This window comes from Elephantulus edwardii, unplaced genomic scaffold (assembly GCF_000299155.1).
Source record: "Elephantulus edwardii isolate Elephantulus edwardi_28Jun2011 unplaced genomic scaffold, EleEdw1.0 scaffold00047, whole genome shotgun sequence".
NCBI lineage: Eukaryota > Metazoa > Chordata > Mammalia > Macroscelidea > Macroscelididae > Elephantulus > Elephantulus edwardii.
The window spans coordinates 5,803,028-5,819,961 of record NW_006399797.1 but is presented as its reverse complement, the minus strand read 5'-3'; the positions used below and the strand labels follow the sequence as shown (position 1 = coordinate 5,819,961).

The 16,934-nt window shown below is 39.0% G+C and overlaps 2 protein-coding genes across 5 annotated transcripts in view; both read right to left on the bottom strand.

Annotated features, from left to right (window-relative positions):
• Nucleotides 1-16,934, bottom strand: part of MON2 (MON2 homolog (S. cerevisiae)) — a 189,823-nt gene that overhangs the window by 158,913 nt on the left and 13,976 nt on the right. The window lies entirely within an intron of this gene.
• Nucleotides 3,868-4,296, bottom strand: LOC102851103 (40S ribosomal protein S27-like). The gene has a single exon (XM_006886093.1). It carries the CDS (start codon nucleotides 4,294-4,296, stop codon nucleotides 3,868-3,870), a length of 429 nt encoding a protein of 142 aa, XP_006886155.1.

Sequence of the window (16,934 nt, the reverse complement as noted above, 5' to 3'; positions counted from 1 at the left end):
TGTTCATTAAAATTAATTTTAATAAAAAAGAGTCCTTGAGAAGAAAAAAGTTTTCTTTCCCTTTAAGTCATTTGGGCAGAAATAGAGGTGGAAATAACAGTGAGGAGACCTTAAGGTAATCAAGACATCTTGAATGAGATTATAAAAATCCACAGGATTAGAGAGCTCTGGTGGCCTAGTGGCAAGAAGTTGCACTGCAATCCCAGAGGCACGTAGTTTGAATCCACCAGATGCTCTGCTGTAGAAGGACGGACAATCCCCTCCTCTATCAGTCTGATCCAATTTGACGGTACACACACACACACACACACACACACACACACACACAAGCCACAGAACTGAAAATAATGGAAGAGTGCATCATACAGCTGAAGAAATTAAGAAAGAATGAATACTAAGGAGGCAATCCACAAATGTCCACTATCAGAGCAATACATAAATTTAAAAAAAAAATGCCCTCTTCCCTCACAAAAGTCCCCTACCTGTGTTTTTCTCTAAAACATGTATTTTTCACCACATCTACAAGAGTAGAACTTTAAAACTATATTTTTAAAGAGTCCAAAATTATTCCTAGGACATATGAAAAAAAGAGCTAAAAATAAATGTGAAATTCAAGGTAATTACAACTTAGAATAATGTACCTCTAAAACTCCAGGTAAGTATAAATTTGCTGGAAGAGATGTGATTGTACATGTCAGATAAAATCAAAAGACCTAGTCCATTGTATACTTGGGAAGACTTAATAGATCTGGAACACTCCCTGAAGGAAAAAAAAATGCTTATAAAACAATTACTACATTGAAACCAATAAGAAATTCTTCTTTACTATTCAATTAATTTATAACACCCAATGGTTAACAAAAATACTAACAAAGTCCATTATTCAAAACCTGCCACTTCTTAAAACAAGAATATTTTTTTAACATGGCAAAAGAAGCACTAAAACACAGATTACATATAGGAGGGCCATAGGTCTTTTTCCTTTTGTCCTTCAACAAATAGCTAATCAGCACCTATTAGGGATATGAACAAGAGTCCTGGAGGTAAAGTTGTTAATCCATTCCTAGGCTAACTAGAAGATTGGCAGTTTGAACCCATCAGCAAGAAAAAGATGGGGCAGTCTGCTTCGGTAAAGTTTTATAGTCTTTAGTCTTGGAAACTCTATGGGGCTGTTCTGTTCAGTCCTATAGGGATGTTATGAGTCTGAATCGATCAGACAACAAAGTTGGGTTTGGGGTTTTAGGTATATGAGTATTTTGTATTATGTGGTTTAAAAGAAATGTGAGATATAAAATTGGTGCTTAAGGAGTCATTTAGCATAGAAAAAATAAGTCTAGTGGGAGGTAAAAATCTAAGAACTTTAAGTAGAATTAAGAGTTTTTAAAATATTAAATTTAAGGGAACATTAAGAAAGCAGAGGATCAAAAATGAAGGGCGAGGACGCTGGCTGCATAACTCAAATAATGTAATCAATACCACTGAACTGTACATGTAGACAACCTGAACGGATGTATATTCTTATTGTGTATCTTCTAAACAACAAAATTATAATTTTTAAAAATACTAGATAAATAGAGGAAAGTAATTTCTCTTTCATGGTTTGTGAATTAAGCTTTATTACAACCATACTTTTGTGTGTGTGTGTGTGTGTGTGTGTGTGTGTGTGAAAAATTTGTATTAGAATTAGCCAGTTGGACTCAGTTTAGATGATCCCAATTTTGTTGGCAACATCCAAAGCATCATAGTCAGGAGCAAGTCAAACATAGACCTTCTTCTCTCCATCAGGCCTAATCAAAGTGTTGACCTTAGCTACATCAGTGTCATAGAGGTTCTTTACAGCTTGTTTAATTGGGTGCTTGTTGGCCTTGACATCCACAATGAACACAAGTGTGTTGTGTTCTTCTATCTTCTTCATGGCTGACTCAGTGGTCAGGGGAAACCTGAATATGGCATAGTGATCAAGCTTGTTTCTCCTGGGGGAGCACTCTTCTGGGGGTATTTGGGCTGTCTTCAGAGGTTCAGGGTCTTAGGCAACGAGAAGATGGGTGATGTGTAGATCTCTTTTTTTGTGGCTGTGGATGCCCTTCAGGACTGCCTTCTTGGCCTTTAATGTCTTTGCTTTGGTTTCAGTTTGGGGAGGGTCAGGGACTTCCTTCTTCACTTTTGACACCATCTTCATAGACAACCATACTGTTAAATACTTTAAATTTTACATAGATTCAGTGTTTCTTAAATACAATGAATAAAGCTGCTTTATTTCTATTCTTTTTTAAAATGCTAGATAAACATTAAACTGATGTAGTAGTCAAAATCAGGTCTAGTGCTGGCTGTGGAACACCATCAATTACTCCTGGGCAAATTCAAACTGAACTTGAAAAAAATGAAAACAAGTCCTCAAGAACCAAAATAAGATGTTGAGTTCATCCCACCTGAATTTAAAAATCACTTCCAGAATAAGTTTGAGGCATTGAATACTAGTGATAGAAGACCAGATGAATTGTGGGTTGACACCATTGGTTTCATCCATAAAGAAAACAAAACATTATTTGATTAACAAAGACACAAGACGGGGGAAAAGACCAAAATAGATGTGTACTAGAATGTTGAGAAGCCAAAACAAAGGGAAGAAGATTTCAAAAGGTAGCTCGAAAAGACAAAGTATGAAAACAGAATGTGCAAAAAGATGGAGTTGGAGGAATAAAGGTAAGAACTTGCTCAGTATTTCTCAGGTTGAAAGAACTGAAAAATTCAAGCTGCAATCCCAAAGGTACACAGTTTGAATCCACCAGATGCTCCACTAGAGAAGGAGAGGCCATCTCCTTCTGTGCCAGTCAGATCCTACCTGCCGGAACACAACAAGGGAAAAAAAAAATAAACCCCACAAATTCAAGCTTCGATTTGCAATGCTCAAGAAAGTTATGGGTAAAATCTTGTATGATCCAGGAAGCATAAAAAAAGAAAAAAATGGAGGGAATATATAGAGTCAATGTTCCAAAAAGAAATGGTTGACACTGAAATATTACAAAAAGTAGCATATGATAAAGAGTCAATAGTGATGAGGAAAGAAGTTGAAGCTGTATTTTTAAAACAACGGCAAAAAATTAGGGCTCAGGAACTGGGGGGATATCAACTGACATGTTTTAACAATGTTGCAACCCTGGACATACTCATAGGTCTGTGCAGGAAAATTTTAAAAACAGTTGCATATTTATTCCCATTTCCAAAAAGAGATGATCCAACAGTGAGCAATATCTTTATATCACATGCAAGCAAAATATTGCTAAAGATCATCCAAAAACAACTAGAAGGGTAGACTGAAAGAGAACTGTCAGAAGTTCAAGCTGGGTTTAAAAGATGCCACAGCTCCAGAAATATCACTGCTGATTTCAGACGGATCTTGCCTGAAATCAAAGAATATCAATAGAAGATTTATTTTTACTTTATTGGCTATGCAAAGCCATTTGACTGTGTGGATCATAACAAGCGTGGTATCAGAAAACTTGAAAATTGGTTTTTCTAGCCAGTGCATTAGCCCCCATTTGGGGCATGGTCTCCGACTACCTTATAACTGCAGACACATGGTCTTGCAACTCATCAACAACTTTCGGACAAATATAAGAGAATGCTTTCCAAACAAAGAGAAGGTGGCAGAGAGAAGGTAAAGAGACTGTGGCACTGCTGTGAATAGACTGTAACAAGGCGTAACCAGAGGAACACTGGCGATGAAACCTAAAATAAAGGCTTTGTGTGTTGGATGACTGAAGGAAGAGCTGTTTTTGTTTATTGTTGTTTTTTGTGGTTTTTTTAAAATCCAAAATTCTGTTTATTGAGATAATTTTCCATTCATCTTGGTTCAGTGTGTTTTTCTTAATGCTGCTTCCATCTGAAGGAGCATCCTTCTGTAAGCCTGGCTTTTCCTCCTATAGGCTGACAGAGAACCGTGGAGCAGCCAACACACAGAACTACTGTGTGTGCACGGCTGAAGACTGTGGTGATTTTATAGCATCCTGGACATTTTGCATCCATGAAATAGGAATCTGGGCTCTGCACCAGGTGCTTCTTCTTGTGTTTCCTCTTCTCTTCTGGAGAGGGATGAAGGCGATCTTTTGCGAGAGGCAGGCTGGCACTGGAGGTCACTGGTAGAAAGGCAGAAAAGCTGACTTGTAACTGTCCTGAGATAAACTTTGCTGGATGACTGAGGAAACCACAGGTGCATTTCTGCAGCTGAACTAAACCTGGATTTTCAATATTTGATAAATCTGGCTCAAGATTGCTGGCATAAACCTGAACATACATTTTGTGATATTCTTGCCTCCTCTACTTCCCAACATATTTCCCTAACAAACCCCACCACTGTGAGTAAAGTATATGAGTCAAGTTGCAATAAATAATTGGACCCAATGACTTCAAGAAATAGGTGCAGTAGCATATGGGGTAGCATGTTTAACCATGTATGTAGCTGTTTGTTTAGTACTGTGGATATAAATGATGGAGATAGTTCCCTTTTATGAAGCAGGCAGAACTCAGACTTGGCCACAACCACATTGCATCTGTTTATTTCACACAAGCTATCAAAAGAAGATGGAAGGAGTTAACAGAGTCACTGTACTAAAAAGAATTGACAGACTCAGAAGAATTTAATGAAACAGCATACGACCAAGAGACAACAGTGATGAAGGAGGAAATTCAAGCTGCTCTGAAGGAATTGGCAAAAAACAAGGCCCCAAGAATTGATGGCATACTAATTGACATATTTCAGCAAAGAGATGCTGCCCTGAAAGTGTTCATCAAGTTGTGCCAAGAAATTTGGAGGACAGCCACCTGGTCAGCTGACTGGAAGAGATCCGTATTTAGTCCCATTCCAAAAAAGGGCAATCAGACAGATTGTGAACATTATTTAACACATGCAAGCAAAATCTTGCTAAAGAGTACCTAAAAACAACTGGAACAGTACATGGACAGAGAACTACTAGAAGTATAGGCTGGGTTTAGAAGAGGCCATGGCACTAGGGACATCACTGCCTCTCTGTCAAATGGATCTTGGTTGATAGCAGAGGGTACCAGAAGAATGTCTGTGTTTCATTGATTGTGCAAAGGCATTTGATTATGATCATCACAACAAATTGTGGCTAACCTTCAGAAAAATGGGTATCCCAGAACACCTGATTGTGCTCCTACAAAACCTATACGTGAGGGGAGCTCTGGTGGCCTAGTGGCAAGAAGCTGCACTGTAATCCCAGAGATATGTGGTTCGAATCCACCAGATGCTCTGCTGGGGAAGGAGGGGCCATCTCCTCCTATACCAGTCAGATCCAATTTGACGGGTCACACACACAGAAAATAATTTTTTTAAAAAAATCTATACTTGGACCAGGAGGCAGTCATCAGAACAGAGCAAGGAAGCATTGCATGGATCAAAATTGGGAAAGGAGTGCATAATGGATGAAGCCTGTCTCCATACCTTTTCAATCTATACGCAAAACAGAACATTTGGATGCTGGTCTTTATAAGGAGGAATGTAGCATCAGAACAGGAAGAAGATTCATCAACAACTTACGTTATGCAGATGACATAACCTTGTTCACTAAAACTGAGGAGAACTTGAAGTATTGTCTGCACAAAGTCAAGGACTGCAGTCTTCAATATGGATTGAAACTCAATATCAAGAAAACAAAGATTCTCACCACTGGACCAATTGGCAGTATCATGATAGATGGGGAAGAGATTGAGAATGACAACAATTCCAACTTGCTTGGGTCTACAATCAATATTCTTAGCACCAGCAAGCCAGGCAATCAAAAGATCAATTAGATTGGGCAAGTCTGCTGTCAAGGACCTCTCCAGAGTGCTAAAATACAAAGATGTTCAGGCTAGAGACCAAGACGTGTCTTATCACAATGAAAGAACTTTTTTCCAAAGAAAAAACTAAGTGGGGAGAAGGGGAGGCAGGGAGGAAAATATGCAACCATGAATAAATGGAAATCCAAGTTCTTTATAAACTTACATTAAAATCTCAACTAAAAAAAAATTTCCCTAAAAAAAAAAAAGTGATGGCCAACAAGCACATGAAGATATGTTCAAAATCTCTAGGTCTAAGAGATATTCAAATCAAAACTACTATGAGATATCATCTCACTATAGTGAGAATAGCAAAATTTAACAGAACAGCAAACATCAAATGCTGGAGAGGTTGTAGAGAAACTGAAACCCTTATTCACAGTTGGTGGAAGTGTAAAATGGTGCAACCACTGTGGAAGGTAGTGTGGCACTTTCTCAAAAAATTGCAAATAGAGATACCATTTGACCCAACAATTCCACTACTGGGACTATACCCCCCAAAGAGACCATAACTGCCACCCAAGCAGATATATGCACACCCATGTTTACCGTGGTTTTGTTCACAAAAGCAAAGAGTTGGAAACAACCTAAGTGCCCATCAACAAAAAAACGGATAGAGAAGCTGTGGTATATTCACACAATGGAATACTACACTGCACTGAAAAACAAGGAACTCATGGAATATTATTCAAAATGGGTGACCCTGGAGGACATTATGCTGAGTGAAATATCTCAGTCACAAAAGGACAAATACTGCATAGTGCCACTGTTGTAAAACAGGACTGACATCGGTATTGGGGGGAGACTGAGAAAGATGGGATAAATAATGTATACTGCACTGAAACAGATGAGGGAGAAAACTGTTTAAAAGGATTATGTGATTAGGTATTATTGTTATGACAGGAGTCCAGAATGAAGGCTGCATAGTGGAGTGGACTTTGGGGGAGAGATTGTATAACAATGAAATAATTTCTCTTTTCCTTTTCAAAGAGAAGAGTTAATTGGGGGGACGGTGGGGTGGGCAGGGAGAAAGTGAAACTATGAATGAATGAATGGAATCCTCAGTCTCTGTAAACTTTCATTAAAATTAGTAATAATAAAAAATTATATATATTAAAAAAGATGTACCTTACCCAGGCCATGGTCTTCACAATTACTTGCTATGCGTCAAAGGTCTGGACAATCAATAAGTTTAAGAGAAGAAGAATTAATGTCTTTGAGCTGTGATGCATGAGAAGAGCAACTAAACTTACCATGGACTAGCAAGAGAACAAACAGGTCAGTTCTGAAGAGTGTGAAACCAGCTTGCTCTCTGGAGGGAAGGATTTTGAAGTGCCATCTCAAACACTTTTGGGCATGTTGCCAGGAGAGATCAATCATTGTAGAAGAACATCACAATTGGAAGGGTGGAGGGACATTGCAGGAGAGGAAGACCCTGGATAGGATGAATTAACACTGTGACTAGAGTAATAGGTGCAGGTGTGTTGGAGACAGTGAGATTGGCTCAGGATAAGGCAGAGTTCAGAGTTATTGTGCATAGGGTCACTATGAGTAGCAGGTGACTTGACAGCACATAACAACAACATGGTTAATACTGAGAAGAATGGCAATCCCACAACATTTAATTGTATTATAAATGTGAAACCTATACCTAGACCAAGGAGTTGTGGTTTGAACAGAACAAGGAAATAGTGTATGGTTTAAAATCAAGAAAGATGTGCATGAGGGCTTCATTCTTCCTCCTTACCTATTCAATTTGTATGTTGAGTAAATCACTCAAGGAGTTGGACTTTATGAAGAAGAATGTGGCACTGAATTGCAGGATCATCCATCAAGAACCTGCTTGCTTAAAGTAAGGAAGACCTGAAGGGTTTGCTACAGAAGATCAAGGACTACAGCCTTCAGTATGGACAGCAATTCAATTAACATGAAGAAGACAAAAATCCTCACTACTGAACAAATAGGCAACATCACAATATATAGAGAAAAGACTGAAACTGTCAATAATTTCATTTTACTTGGATTCACAATCAAGACCCTTGGAATCAACAGTCAGGAAATGTATTGCATTAGGTAAGTCTACTGTTTAGGATCACTCCAAAGTCCTGAAAAACAATGCTGTCAGTTTAAAGAACAAGATGTGCCTGATTCAACTCATGGACTTTTCATCATGGTGTGTGCATCTAAGAACTGGACAATGAAAAACTATGACAGAATAACTGATGCCTTTGAGTTATGGAGATAGACGTGAGTACTGAATATCCTATGGACAGCCACAAGAACAAACACATAGATCCTATAGAGGCAAGGATGTTGAAGTTTCTTCTCACATTCTTTATGCCTTTTGTTAGGACAGGCTATTCTTTGGTAATGGACATTATAGTAGGAAAGGTGGAGGGTCAGTGAAAGAGAAAACAAGCCTCAACAAAATGGACTGACAGACAGTGACTGTGTCAATGGGCTCAAGTATGTCATGGATGATAAGGACTGCACAGGGCATGTTCAGATCTGTTTGTTCATAGGGTTGCTATGAGTCATAGTTGACTCAGTGGCACCTAACAGAATTAACAACAGATAAATAGATGAAGGTAACTACTTCTCTCTAATTTGTTAAACTTCAGTGCAGCCATACTTTTAAACATATTTGTATATTTTAAGTTTTACATGGTTAGATTAATGACTCCTCAAATATTTTAATGAATATATAGCTTCTCTGAATTAACTAGCTGTAAGAATAAATAAATTTCTCATATTTTTCTATCAAACAAATCCTCCTGGGCTTCTATCTTATTGGCCTGTAGTGACACTTCTTTAGCTCCGTTGTTCTGCTAGACATTTTAATGTCCTAGTTGCCTTTTTTTCTTTTTTCACTCTATTCCCCACCACACTTCTTTCACTCACTGTTCTGTTTGCCACCATCTTTCTTTAGATCTTTGTTCTCTTTTGACATGCCATCACAATAATAGGACTGTTTCCATTTCTTTTAATTCATTATCTATTTCAGCTGGATGAGTATCCCCAGAACAAAGAAAAGCCCATGCAAATGGCTCAGTATGACTGCTATGTGAGCTGCTCTAACATTTTTTTTTAATTGTGACAAATATACAGAAAACATATACTGAACAATCCCCAATCTAGCTTTTTACACTACTTCACTACTCTGCTTCTACTTGTTATCAAAGGTCTGAGTATTCCCACCCCTGAGCTTTGGAAAAGCTGCTGCTCTTTCTGGAACATTGCTCTCGCTTACAAGACACAGCTTCAATTGCCAAAACTCTCTAAAACCTTAACAAGACAAGAAAGAGTAATTGCCTTCCCCTGTTTGGCTAAGAAACGAGCCCTGATAGTGCATTCATTATATGTTGGGCTGCTAACTGAAAGGTTCCAGTTTGAATCTACCAGATGCTCCACAGGAGGAAGATAAAGCAGTCAGTCTCCTCCTGTAAAGACTTACAGTCTCAGACATCTAATAGTGGGGTGCTATCAGTAGGGATCAATTCAATGGCAGTAAGTTTCGTTTGAGTGGGTAGTTATTAGTCTAGAGGAAAATGACAGAAAGAAGAATATACTTAAATTAAAAATTGTTAAACATGTTAGAGATTACACAGCTGGAAGGAACAACTCACAGTGAATAGAGGAGACAGCCAAGAACCAGTAAGGTAAGCAACAATTATTTTCACCATTAGGTGCTGTCAAGTAGAGTAAAACTCATAGGAACCCTATCAATAATAAATAATAACAGTGTCTCTGAGTACACTCACACCATTTTCTAAAAAGGAAAATCTTCAATATTTATGTCTTCCTCGATGATTTAGAAGTCAAGGATAGTATTTTTTTTTGTTTGCATATCACAGAAGCTCTGGTAGCTTAATGGTAAGCAAACGAGCCATCAACACAAAGGTACATAATTTGAATCCACCAGCTAATCCACTTCTGTGCAATTCACAACCTCTAAAAACCCACTAGATGGTTGGCTATGTGTTGCTTCCAACTCAGAAAAAAAGAGAATGACCCTCACCATGATGGAGTGATACAGTGACTACAATGGGCGACTGGAGATTGTGAGGACAGCATAGGATCGGGTGCAGTTTCATTTTGTTGTATACTGGGTCCTTATGGTTCGAGCCATTCAATAGCACCCAACAGACATATACAATTCAGTCCTTGAGATGTAGTGGGTTACTACATGTTGGGCTGGCAAGCAGAAGATCAGTGTTTTATAGCCTTTGGATGCTCCAGGACAAAGATGAGACAGTTTGCTTCCATTAAGATTTATAGCCTTCCACTATTAGAGCCTCTACCTGGAATATTATTGCTTTTCAATTTTTGACTCATGTACTTTTAACTTGTTAGTTAAATTTGTGTCTTTTAGGCTGCAACACTTGCATGTTACATCCTCAAGGATATGAACATGCACGGCTAAGCACAACTGATAACAGTGCATCTAAATTCCAAATTCAATCTCCATAATAGTCTATGTGTTTCCTATTGCCACAGGGGCCCTTTAGAGTAGTGAGAGATCTTCACCCTGAAACCTACAGCATCCCTTTCCAGCAGGAAGTAGCTAAGAGAATACGCCGTCCCCTTTTCCTTATGCATCAGGGTGAATGAAATCTCTCTCAAGGGGGAGTGATAGGGAATGAATGGCAAAGGACACACTGACAAAGGAGATTAATCAGAACTGGATTTGACAAGCACTGTGACAACTGGACAATTAAAACAGACTTTCAAGAGGGGGGGAAAGAAGAATGAACTGGGGAGGAGGGTAGAGAAAACAGTGCAACAATGAATGAATGAATGAAAACCCCAAATATCTGTAAATGTTCATTAAAATTAATAAAATTTAATAAAAAATTAAATTTTAAAAAAAATTTTATAGCCTTAAAAGCCTGATCGAGAGTTACCAATAGTAAGGATTCCACAACAGAGGCCTTGGGTTTTGGTCACAATTCACTCATTTTTCTCTATCAAAGAAGTCCCAAAAATACCTACCTCAGTCTATCAAAATTTCCTTAAATGAAAAACTGTCAGAGAAGCAGAGCACATCTTTCACAAAAGGAATCCCCCTCAACTGGCTGACAAGAAACCCCACTGATTTTACCACAGCCTTTTTAAGACAAAATTCTCTCAGTTCAAATCCACCAGATGCTCTGCTGAAGAAGGAGGGACAATCTCCTCCTGTACCAGTCAGATCTGATTTGACGGTACACACATAAAAAAAAAAAAAAAAGACAGAATTCTCTCTAATCAATTTTTATCAATCCTGAATAGATAACATAAAACTTGCAGCTCATAATTTGGAAAGAAAATATGTACTTTTTTCCCTATTATTTCATACTTTTACTTATTTAACTTCATTATAAAAAAATTCATCCAAATCTTTGATTTGATCCTCTAAACTCCATTGATCTTCACTTTCTTTGATTTCACCACTCACTTCTGGACTGTACTATCCTTTGGGAGCTCTGGTGAGTTAGTGATAAGGAGGTGCACTGCCAACACAAAGGTACACAATTCAAATCCATCAGCTGTTCCATAGGAGAAAGACAGGTAAACACCTACTATATGATGTATAGCCTGTGAAAACCCTCTGAGAGATCAGCTGTAGGTCAGATCCAACTCAATGGTATGAATGAGGTGGCCAAGCAGCAAACACAGCTGCAAATCTTTGTGAAGACCCTGACTCGTAAGACCATCTCCCTTGAGGTCAAGCCCAGAGACACCACTGAGCATGTCAAAGACAAAATCCAACACAATGTACACAATACCACCATCATCCATCAGTGCACTTCCACCTTGACAATCTGAATCAATACTCCTACTCTTGCCTCAACTGTTATCCTAAGATTTCTGACTCCCTAATCCTAATTATCTTTAAATATATTGATGCCACTAATGCCTTGGGAGTTCTGGTGCTTGCTAAGTAGTAAGGAGTTGTGCTGCCAACTCAAAGCAAGTGGTTCAATGGTACCAGCTTCTCTGTGGAAGAAAAACAGGCAAACTCCTGTGCAATTTTAGTCTCTGAAAACCTGCTCTGGAAGGTCAGTTATGACTTGGTTAATCAAGATTCCTTAATAATAATAAGTGAATGGAACATAAAAGTTGAGAACAAAGAAGATTAGTAGTCAGAAATTACAGCCTTTGCGACAAACGAAACTGGAGAGTAAATGATTGAATTTTGTACAATCAATGATTTACAAACAGTAACTATACACACAGACGTCACCTGACTTACTATGCAGAAGTTGGACTGACTACATCTGTGGAAAGAATCACTGAAAAAGCTCAATATTAGCTATGAAAACCATGCCAGGTGCTGATTGTGGAATAGACCATCAATCACTCATGTCTGAGTTCAAATTGAAGCTAAAGAAAATGAAAATAAATCCATAAGAACCAAAATACAACCTTGAGCCTATTTCTGAATTTTAAAACCATCTCAAGAACAGATTTGAGGTACTGAACACTAAATGATCGAAGACTACATGAGCTGTGGAATGGCATTAAGGTTATCATCCAAGAAGAAAGCAAAAGGTCATTACAAAGAGAGGAAGAAAAAAAACCACACAAAATGAATTTCAGAACAGACTCTGAAAATTGCACCAGAATGTCAAGAAGCCAAACAAAGGGAATAAATGACAAAGTAAAAGAGTTGAACCAAGATTCCAATGGGCAGCTCAAGAAGGCAAAGCAAAGTATTATAATGAAATGTCAGAAAACCAAAAGAGAAACACATACTTGGGGTTTTTTTAAACTTAGAGAACTGAAAAGTATATTCAAGTCTCAAGCTAAAATAAATACTCAAGGATACTTTGGGCAAAATCTCGAACAATGCAGGAAGGATCCAGGAAGTCGGAAAGAACACATACAACCACTATACCAAAAAAAGAACCGGATGGCATGGAAACATGTCAGAAAGCGGCATATGATCAAGAACCAGTGGTAATAAAGAAAAAGATTCAAAGGCACAGGCAAAAAATAAGGCCCTGAGTATTGATGAGATATCAACTGGTATATTCCAACAGATGCAGCCCAATGTGGAGGACAACTGCCTGGTCAAATGACTGTATTCCCATTCCCAACAAAAGGTAATCCAACAAAATGTGGAAATTATTGAACAATATCATTAATATTACATTCAAGCAAAACCTTGCTGAAGATTATTTTTAAATTATTAGAACAAGTATATTGACAGAGAACTGCCAGTAACTCAAACCTGATTTAGAAGAGTCTGTGACACCAGAGATATCACTGCTGATTTCAGATGGAACTTGGCAGAAAATGAAGAATATCAGAAGGATGTCTATCTGTATTTTATTGACTATGCAAAGGTATTTGTGTGGATCACAACAAATTATGGCTAACATTGAGAAGAATAGAAATATCAGAAAATTTAATTGTACTCATGAAAAACTGTTGAAGAAGCTGTTGTCTGAACAGAACAAGGGAACACTGCGTATTTTAAAAGAAAAAAATCTATCAGTATCAGGGCTGTATCTCTTCTCCATGCATATTTAATATGTATGCTGGGCAAATCATTTAAGAACCTGGAGTCTATGAAGAAAAATGTGGCATCACAAATGGAGGATGACTCATCAACAACCTGCACTGTGCTGGTAACACTATCTTGCTTGCTTTGGTGGTTTCTTGCTGTTGAGTATTATCAAGTAGGACCTGACCCATAGCTGACCCTCTAGTGGGTTTTCAGAGGCAGTTAATCACTCAGGAGATTGCCCATCCTTTTCCCATGAAGCAGCTGGTGGATTCCAAACACAGGCTTTTGGGATTATTGTGCAGCTTTTACTACTAGACCACCAGGGCTCCTTTCTCTGGAAACTTAGAGGTAAAGACTGAACTGTCAACACAAAGTTACATGATTCCAATTTACAAGATGCTCAGATGATCCACTAGGGATATTGCAGCTAGTGTTAGATGGATCTTAGCTGAAAGCAGGGAGTACCAGAGGAATGTATATCTGTTTCATTGACTATGCAAAGGCGTTTGACTGTGTGGATCATAACAAACTGTGGCTGACTCTGAGAAGAATGGGAATACCAGAACACTTTATCGTGCTAATGAGAAACCTATACTTGAACCAAGACACAGTCATCAGAACAGAGCAAGGAAATACTGCATGGTTCAAAATTAGGAAGGGCGTACACCAGGGATGTGTCCTGTCTCCATACCTTTTCAACCTTTATGCAGAACAGATTATCCAGGAGGCTGGGCTCTATGAGGAGAAATGTGGTATCAAGATTGGTGGAAGATACATCAACAATCTGCAATATGCAGACGACACAACCCTGCTTGCTGAAACTGAGGAGGACCTGAAGCGCTTGCTGCAGAGAGGGTCAATGACTGCAGCCTCCAATATGGATTGAGGCTCAATGTTAAGAAGACAAAAGATTCTCACCACTGGGCCAATTGGCAGCATCAGGATGGATGGTGAAGAGATTGAGATTGTTCACAGCTTCAGTTTGCTTGGCTCCACAGTCAACACTTTTGGCACCAGTAGCCAGAAAATGAAAAGACATATTGCCATGGGAAAGTCTGCTGTTAAGGACCTCTCCAAAGTACTGAAGAGCAATGGTGTCTCTCTGGAGACTAAGGTGCATCTGATACAGGCCATGGCCTTTGCGATCACTTGTTATGCATCAGAGAGTTGGACAATGACTAAGGAGGATAGAAGGAGAATTGATGCCTTTGAGTTTTGGTGCTGGAGAAGAGTATTGAGAATACCATGGACTGCTAGGAAAACAAACAGATTTGTCCTGGAAAGGGTTAAACCGGGTGGCTCCTTGGAGGCAAGGATTCTGAGGCTCCGTCTAACATACTTTGGACATGTTGTAAGGAGAGACAGGTCCTTGGAGAAGGACATCATGCTTGGAAGGATGGAGGGATAGCACAGGAGGGGAAGGCCTTCTATGAGGTGGATTGATTCAGTGACTGGGGTAATCGGGATGGGTGTATCAGAGACAGTGCTATTGACACAGGACAGAGCAGAGTTTAGAGCTGTTGTACATAGGGTCGCTATAAGTCGCAAGTGACTCGACGGCACATAACAACAACAGATGATACATGGGATAATGATGAGCAATCTCTTACTGTGTGACTTACTGCCTCTGAAAGTTCACTGGAGGGTCAACTCAGGGTCAGTTCTGACTCAATGGTACAACAACAACAACATTCAATCTGTATGCTGAACAGATCATTCAAACAGACTTTATGAAGAAGAATGTGGTATCAGAATTGGAGGAAGACATAGCAACAATCTCCATTATGCAAATGACACAACTTTGTTCAATTAAGTGAGAAGGATGGACGTGCATGCTGCAGAAGATCAACAACTACAGCCTCCAACACAGGTTGCATCTCAAAATGAAGAAGACAAAAATTCTCATCACTGGACCAACAGGCAGCAATATGACAGATGGAGAAGACTGAAGTCATCAATTTACTCTTACTTGGATCTACAAACAACACCCTTGTTACTGTTACTGTTAGGTTCTGTCAAGTTAACTACTACATCTCACAGTCTATGAATAAAAGATCTGAACTCAGTTCTGTCCTGAGCCATCCTCACAATTCCTGACACACAAGAGCCCATTGCAGTAGTTAGCACCTGGTTGGGGTCTTCCTCTCCTTCACTGACCCCCACCCCCACTCTTCCCAACATCAGGTCTTTCTCCAAGAATAGCACCTCCTTGCAACATGTCCAAAGTATGTGAGGTGGAGCCTCATATTCTTGCCTCCAAAGAGCATTCCAGGTGCACCCTCTCTGAGACATTATCTATTCATCTTCTTGGTCATCCATGGAATGTTCAGTGCTCCTCTCCAATACCACAGCTCAAAGGCATTAATTCTTTTTCTGTCATCCTTATTTATTGTCCAGCTCTCAGACACACAGCTAGTAACAGGAAAGACTATGGCCTCTGTGAAAATTCTTTCCATGTTTTTTGCCCATTTAGTAATTGAATTATCAGACTTTTTCTGTGGAAGCCCTGTAGGATTCTGTAAACTTCTGTTATGAGATTCTTAGATGGTATTGCCAAATGTTTGCTCCCAGTCAGAAGGGTTTCTTTTCACTCTGCTGGAAAAAGTTTTTGATGAACACAGGAATTTTATCTTTAGAAGGTCACATTCAGCAATTTTATCCTCTTCAGATTATACATTTCTGGCTGTATTTGGCAGTCTCTTTATACCGCAGACTAGAGCTTCTGAGCTTGATTCCAGTTTGTCTCTTATGAACTTGATGGCTTCAAATGGCCATTAGACAAATGAAGAAATGCTTCAAAACACTGGCAATAAGAGATATGCAAATAAAAACTACAATGAGATACCATCTCACTCCAGTAGCAGTGGCAACGTTTAACAGTACAGCAAGTAATAATGTTGGAGAGGTTGTGGAGAGATATGAAGGAACTCTTTTACATTGTTGGTGGGATTGTACAATGGTACAATTCACTCTGAAAGGTAGTTTGGCGCTTCCTCATAAAGCTAAACATAGAAATTCCATATGACCCAGCTATTCCATTGCTTGGAATATACCCCAAGAAAATGAGAACTGAGGCTCAAACAGAAACTTGTACACCAATATTCATAGCAGCATTATTCACCATCCCAAGAACATGGACACTGCCCAGATGTCCAACCACAAACAAATGAATTGAGAAGGTGTGGTAAATTCATACAATGGAATACTACGCACAGCACACAGGAGCAATCATGTTGTAAATTGCTACCTAACTTGGGAGGGACTCAACAGCATTATGCTGAGTGAACTAACTCAGTCCCACAAGGACAAATATTGTATAAAACCATTATTGTAGAATGAGTATGAGGATCCAAGGTGGGGTGGGGTAGACATAGAGAGGTGAGGATGGGTTGGGGGTAGGGTGTTAATCATAGAGTGCACAATTCAATGGGTGGATGAGGTAAAGGGAATGGGAAGGATCTTTTGTGAAAAACAATGTATTCAAACTTTGTAAATAAATCAGAGTTGGGGAGGGGGGAGACTACAGCCTGAATCTGACGCACCTTAGTACCCTTGGTACTAGCTATCAAGAACTCAAAAGATATGTTGCTTTGGGAAAATC